The sequence below is a fragment of the Tupaia chinensis genome, unplaced genomic scaffold (genome assembly GCF_000334495.1).
Source record: "Tupaia chinensis unplaced genomic scaffold, TupChi_1.0 Scaffold000197_1, whole genome shotgun sequence".
Taxonomy (NCBI): Eukaryota; Metazoa; Chordata; class Mammalia; order Scandentia; family Tupaiidae; genus Tupaia; species Tupaia belangeri.
Genome location: NW_006159672.1, coordinates 4631387 through 4638736, shown reverse-complemented (window position 1 = coordinate 4638736; position 7350 = coordinate 4631387). Strand labels below are relative to the sequence as shown.

Sequence of the window (7350 nt, the reverse complement as noted above, 5' to 3'; positions counted from 1 at the left end):
TTTCCCTAGCATTTACTGCAGAGTATCCTGCCTGCTTCATGAGAGCCTTAGACTTTCTCTTCATCTGGATTTCTTTATTTTTTTTTAATTTCCTAAATATTAAATGTATTTGAGTACATGATCTAGCTTAATTATTTTTGTAAAGTTGATTATTTGTTACTCTCTGTCCCTTCCTCTAGAATATAAACCTTGAGAAGGCAAGGGGCTTGTAACCCAGGGTCCAGAGCAGAGTCACTGCAAACATTGCAGACATGTGTTGAAGGAAGACCCGTGTTCCCACTCACCAAGTCCTTTTATTTCAGTGATCCTTGTTGAGTCTCACAACAGCTATTTGGGGTTGGAAGGATCTGTAATGAATCAACTGTGAGGCCCAGAGAAATTATATGGGTTTCCCAGGCTAGTGAGGCCCACACAGTAGGCCCTCTAGGAACACATTTACTGAAGCAAAAGTTCGAATGGCAATTCTCTGACATCAAATAGGTGTCTTCCTTATCAATCCAGTTCTTATACTAACTCCCCTGAGATGGCATAAATACCATTGGCCAAGGGCTCAGCCTTACAAGATTGCCCTCACCTCAGAACAACTCAAGGGTGGTAGCCTGTCTCCAAGGAGATATATTAGTATGCTTACCAATAGGGAAGCTCTTGAACATCATTATTCAAGAATTTGTTTGAGTTTCATTACAGGGACATGATTAATTAAATCAATGGCTGAAAGATTAAACTCCATCTTTATCCTTTATCCCCATCTTGGATAGGTAAGTGGGGAGTGGAACTATGGCTTCCATCTACCTAAATGGACTGGTGCCTCCTGGCAGGCCAGCCCCTCACTTGAAACTCTCTAAGGACCAAGTGAATGCCTTCATTAGCATAGCTCAGGTATAGTATAAAGAATCTCCTTATTAATAACAGAAGACCTTGCCATCACTCAGGACATTCCTGAGAGAGTATTGAAGCTCTCTGCCAGGAATTGAGGACAAAGGCATGGTATATATACATATGTATATATTTGTGTATATATATATATAAAATCTTTTTTTTGTTGTTCTTTTCTATTTTGCCAGAGGGTACATACACACGCAGCAGAGAAAAAGGAAAAGACAAAGAGAATATACACTCCAGCAAGGCTTGGTCACACCACCATCTCCTTTTTTTCCATTTCTCTATCCCATCAGGAACCTGGGCATGCATACATATGCCTGTCATGTTTTTCAAGCCTCCAAAGTCTCAACCCATAATCAGCTCTGCAGAATCCAACTACCTCTACAACAACACTTAACCATTGTGCTATAGGGCCAGCCCTGCAATATATTCTTTAACATAGTACAGGGCTAACTCTTCAGAATTCCAATCCATTCTTTCCAACACACCATATCACTAATTAGCCCTCAGGAAGGTTTGCAGCACGTGGTACTGTGTGGTCACTAGTTATCAAAATGATTATAAGAGATACGTACATGTTCTAAAACAAGACCTAGGTAAAGGTCTGCATAGCCTCTGAGAGTCACCCTAGGCTGGCTATCAGCAAGGGCCCCAGATGGTGGCCCTGACTCCAACAGACAGAGACAGGTGGTGTGGGAGGCAGGTCAGAACCTCTGGGATAACTCTACTGCTATGACTGTCCCCTGGCTTCATTGCCCATCACTAGCACGGATGAGCATTACTGTCTGCTTGCAAAGCTGCCAGGCTGGTGGGACCTGCTGCAGGCATTTGTCTTTGGCATTTCCTGCAGAACCTTTTTATGAACAAGTTGGATGAAGACTCAGGAAGCCTGTTTATTAGATTTATAGTAACTGCATAATTGAGAGGCAGAGCTAATCAGTTACTGGCAAAATAAAGATGCTTAAATATTTCAACAATACAAAATGAACAGGATCACATTTGAATCATAGAATTGTAGCACTGTGAGGCGTTTTGAGAGTATCCAGTCCAAACTACATATTCTTCCAAAATATAAGGTCCAGAGAATTTCCATAAAATGGTCAAGGTTGAACAAAAGCCATCCTCACCTATGAAGCTCCCAAAGACTTAAACCTGATGCATCCATCGGTAGAATTCTCCAGAGCAAGGTGCTCACTCAGCCATCAGGAATACCTCAGCCTGAGTCAGCATTTATTTCTTTCTCTCTCGTGTTCTGTTTTGTGCAATTTTTCTAGTCCAGTTTGTTGCTAACAGCATACACTATCTGAAACTGGATGATTTATAAGAATAGACATTTATTTAGCTCAAAGTTGAAGGTCCAAGGTCGGGGGCCATATTTGGTGTGAGTCTTTTTGCTGGTGGTGTGTGTGTTGGGGGGGGGGGGTTTACAAGGCACAACAGAGAGGAGGTAGGAAACATATACTTGTATCCATGCATTTCTGACTTATTTCTCCTTCCTATAAAACCCACTAGCCTTCAACCATAGGTCCCGCCATAATAATGTTATCCTAATTAGGTACCAGTGGCCCCACCTTTCAATACCATAGTCAGATGGGGTTTTCACTCTCCTAATCCCGTGGTAACCAAATCTCATCACATGAATTTTGGGAGGACATCAAACCATAGAAGTAATGGTCAAACTGTATGTCTTTTGTTTCTGCAAAGTCTCTCAAATAACATTAGTGGTATGTCAACCAAAAGCCCACAAGAAACTCCAGGACACTGAAGGTCTCTGCTGCATTGAGCATTTAATCTCTGATACATCTGTTGCAGTTGTGGCTTTATGTATGTGTCTACATATTTAAATCACGCTTCAGTAGATTGTAAATTCCATGGGCAGGTGGGTTGGGTGGCACTCCTTGTTTGGACCATAATTTCTCCTCTGCCTCATACAGTCAGGACATATGGTATAAACATAGACACTGTAGGGGAGAAGAGGAAAGAAGGGAGGGTAGAAGGAGCACATGGAGCTGCTCTAAGGGATTAATTTGGGTTACTTCATTGAATCCTTACAACAGCCCTTTGAGGGAGGTGTTACTGCTTTGCAACATGAGAATGCTGAATATAGCCCTCAATGTATTTGGCAAACTGAGGTTTAAATTTTGATTCATTGAGCTCCGTAATGTGAGCTTCCTCCCATCTGGGTAATTAGAGTGATAACATGCTAGGGCGTAGATGTTTGAGTGAACAGGTTGGTGCTCGGTCTTGCTGAGAAAACTGAATAACAAAAATTCAGTTTCTTCTAGACTGTAGCAGCTGTTTGGTGATTGCTATTTCTTTGCCAGTGCAGTGGTTCTGAAGTCAGAAGGAATCTGGGTGGGAAGAGGTGTGTCTGAGAGTTTAGTGGTGACTTCTGGGCTCACCACAGATATGCAAATCTCAGTGGCTGTAGCTGCAAATAAATAATTTAAATTTGTTGTCATGAAAGAAAAATAATGTCTGGATTTACCATGTCTGGAATCCAGCTGCTCTGGGTTTTGTGTATTTTACTGAATAATGATCTGGCTTCTGCATGTGGCTAAAATCAGAAAACCTTGTCTTTATAGACTTGTCTACACAGGACAGACACATGTACATTTATGTACACACACACGAATCATCAAAAATTCAGTTTAAGGGACCAGCAGGTGGCGTGGTGGTTAGGGGCACTGAACTCCCACATGGTCGACTATGGTTTCGAGTCCCGGACCTGGTGGCTTGCTTTCTCACTTTCTCTATCTCTTGCTCTGTCCCCCTCTGGTCAAATTGAAACAAAATAAATGAGTAAATAAAGTTTAATAAAATATTTTTTTTAAAAAAATCAGTTTAATAACTGAGAGGACAGAGATGAGGGCAGAACCAGTAAAAAAGAGCCCTTCTGTTCAAGGTGGGCATGTTACCACAATGTCTCCTTGGAAAAGGGAAAGAACAGAAGGTAGGAAGTTCATTGGAGTGAGGAGACTCCAAGATTATGGTAGCCAGATTTGGGGAACACCTGTGCTTGGCCAAAGACAAGCTGCTCCTTTCGACCTGAAAAATTTCCTACAGCGATGCGTCTCCTGAACATGTTCCAGTGATACAGTACAACTCTCCATCCCATGCAAGCAGCAGTGCTTGTGGGTACCTAATTAGTTGTACCCTTGGGGATGCTGTGTCTCCTCCTCAGTAGAACTTCGGTTTGAGATAGCTTTACTAAGTATTAGAATTTACTTTTTGTTAAAGGTACAAAAATCATTCAACCATAAGAATATCAAAAACATACTTAGGTAATTTGCATTGCTTTTGACCACTGCTAACTGAACTGATAGCAGTCTGGAAGGCATCCAGCAATTCTGAACAAAATATTTTGTTGAATAAGCTATAATACACGATCATCGGTGAGCTCACAATGTTCCTATTAATCTTATTTCAAGTTACAACAATACAAGCTTCCACACTTCTATTTTTAACTAATGAAAATGAAAAAGAAATTACAAAGAAATCCTAATTATACCCTTTGGAATATGATACCATTGCAAATCCACTGGTAATTTTCTTTTTTCAAAACTCCACATAATCGCATAAGAAGCAAAAAGTGTAAGTTCTCTCAAAATAGTTGGTCTATAAATAAAATTCCCTAATGGGCCAAGCAACTTTTTTTTTTTTCTTTGTATGTCTTGTATTAGTACGGATTAATCCGTATTACAACTCCTGTGAGTGAAAAACCCCTTGTTAGACATAGAACATTATATTTTCTCAACATATCTTAAAAATTATAACTAATGTATTTCCACAATACCCAGGACAGTGATGAAAAAGCTTTGCACTTGGCAGGTGTCAGAAGACCTCAGCCAGCTTGGTTCTGGCCACTAAACTATCATACATCCCTTTTACTCTTGGTCCCCTCTCCTTCTCTCCAAATAAGGAAGCAGGGCAGACCTCACTATTCAAGCCTCTTGGAGGAAGCCTATCTTGGCCAGATGATCCTGTGCAGAGAGGGCTGTCCTATGCATTGTAGGAAGTTTAGCAGTATCTCTGTCTCTAGTCCTACATTCCAGTAGTACCTCCCCAGTTTTAAGAGCCACGGATGTCTCCAGACGCTGTCAAATGTGCCCCAGGGGCAGAATCCCCTCTAGTTAAAAACATTATGATAGTCTCAAAGAAAACCATAGTTGGACAATACTGAATCCTGTGAAAACAGATTTTATTCAGGACTATTGCAATGGAGTAAAAAAGACCTGGTACAGGACTAGGCTCAATTTTAAACATGTCATGGTCATGTGAAGATTTATAGCCAAGGAGTATGATGGGGATCAGGGAATAGTAAATGACCAAAAGGTAACATCTAGGGTGGTGGGATTCGGACTGAACCAACATAACTAGGTTCTTGCTGAAGGCTGGCCAACATGAGCATTCAACCCCTGGGGGATGATGGAGGATAAGGAATCTGAGCAAATATCCAGATGATCAGAAGTTCAGTGGGACGGGTTCTGATTAAAGTAATTTCACAGGATTCTTGCTCAAATTGGATAATGAAGATATGAACATGGAAGTTCAAAATCATTGTCCTACTGAAAAGTTAAGAGGAGCCTGAGCAGCGTAGAGTAGAAGAGAAGAGAATCCTTGTCACTAGGCTGATGTCAGAAAGTCCAGATTTATGTGACATGAGGGACTTTAACAATCCAGCTTCTATGGTGAGGTTGGTTTTGAAAGGAACAGCTAAGGCCCATGCTTTTAAATGCATGTATTCCATTAGTTCTACACGTCTAAGCACTTTGGTGCTTCTGGAGTGCAGGAGGCACTAAGTCACTGTGCTTCTGAGTGATCTTCTCTCCATGATTGCCCAGTCCAACTTGACCTAAGTGCAGCAAAAAATAAGAGTGTTCCACCGCAATGATGATGGAATTACCAATACCTGTTGTTTTGAGTAGTCACTGTGGTGGGCAAGGTTATGGATAGGTGTTGGAACATAAACACACTAGAGAGAGGTCTAGAGAGTGGTCAGTGTGGGCAGAGCAAGGCTGCCCTTGAGGTCAGTGTAGATCAAGTCTGCATATCATGGTGAATACAGGCTGTATCCTGAGAATGGGTGGATGTCAGATAGACTCTGCCTCCAGTCCAGGCCAGGCCAGAGGGGAAAAGAAACCAGATATCAGAGTCCTGACAGTGTCTGCATTTGGCCAGACATTCTTTTTCCCAGTAGCCAGTATTTAGGTTTTCTAGAAGGAGATTTCCAGATGCTTCTAGAATAAAATGTAGAATCATAAAGAAATCCATCAAATGACCAGTTAAATAAAATAATGTAAGGCACAGAGGTGGAGCTTCATAAAACCAGGACTCTCCTTTTTTTTCGAAAAAAACGCGTGCTCTCCCCCCCACCCCCCCCCCCCCGGAGAAAGAAGGAATTAGTGTTGGGCTGCTCAGCCTAAAAGAGTCAGCTTGTTTGATTCCTCCCTCTATGTCCAACCTGAACTCTGCCTATACCTACTCCTACTGCTCTCCACTGTGTACTTGGAAGGTGTCAGGAGGCCTGGGATATGGCAGGAGGCCACTCCTCTGCTGGAGGAGATAAATTTCACCAAGGTCCCCTCTGCTCTCTCGTCCTCTGTGCCCAGGGAGGGGCCCTAGCCTCCTTGTTTTTCATTGAAATCTCTCTTCTGGATTAGATATCAAGACAATGCTTTCTGTACCCTGAGTGTCCATAAATAGTTTTCCAAATTTCACAATGAAGGAAACCATGTGTACATCAAATGGTAGTTCAATGGAAAGGCTGCTCTTTCACACTTGCTTGAAGACAGTATCCATACAATGACAAGTGAGTGGGAGGTATAGCTCAGGAGTAGAGTAATTAACTTCAATGACATGTGAGTCTTGACTTCCTTCCCAGGAGACCAGGGGCAACACTGGACTTGAAGTGAGGGTCATGCCTACTCAGCACCATGGTTGTCAGCTCGGGTGTGATTATGCCCACATCTGCACCTAGACCTCGTATCTTCTCCCGGCTGATGCCCATTGGCCAGGTCTTTAGTCTCAGCCCCTTGCTCCAAACACAACAAAGCAGTTTGAATCCCAAGACCAAAAATCACTTTTGCTGGGGAGACTGCATCAGGTTTTAAAATTTTTCTGAAGATTCTATGATTTTTTTAAAGAGTTATCTTTAAAAAATTATTGTTATTATTTATTATTATTATTATAAAAGACAGAATTTCACTCTGTTGAAATCCTCCTGCCTCAACATCCCAAGTGGCTGAGATTACAGGTATGTACTGTAAAGAGGATTTTTAAAAGTTGCAGGGAAGACCAGTTGGATCTCCACTGGCATATTTAACTCTCTGTATCTTGTATCCCTAAAGGACTGAAAGCTGTGGGAGTCCCAGGCCAGAGGAGGCAGAAAGCGAGGACAAAGGCACAAGGACACCACCCCCCCAGATCCTACTGCCCCTGGAAGAGCCTGTGACCCATTTCCGCTAT

At 42.0% G+C, this 7350-nt stretch overlaps 1 protein-coding gene across 1 annotated transcript in view; it reads left to right on the top strand.

Moving 5' to 3' along the window:
• Positions 1–7350, top strand: part of TCERG1L (transcription elongation regulator 1 like) — a 249209-nt gene that overhangs the window by 211849 nt on the left and 30010 nt on the right. Inside the window, exon 10 of the mRNA XM_006146995.2 lies at positions 7233–7345. Within this exon, the coding sequence (XP_006147057.1) occupies positions 7233–7345 (113 nt within the window). The remainder of the gene's footprint in view (positions 1–7232; positions 7346–7350) is intronic.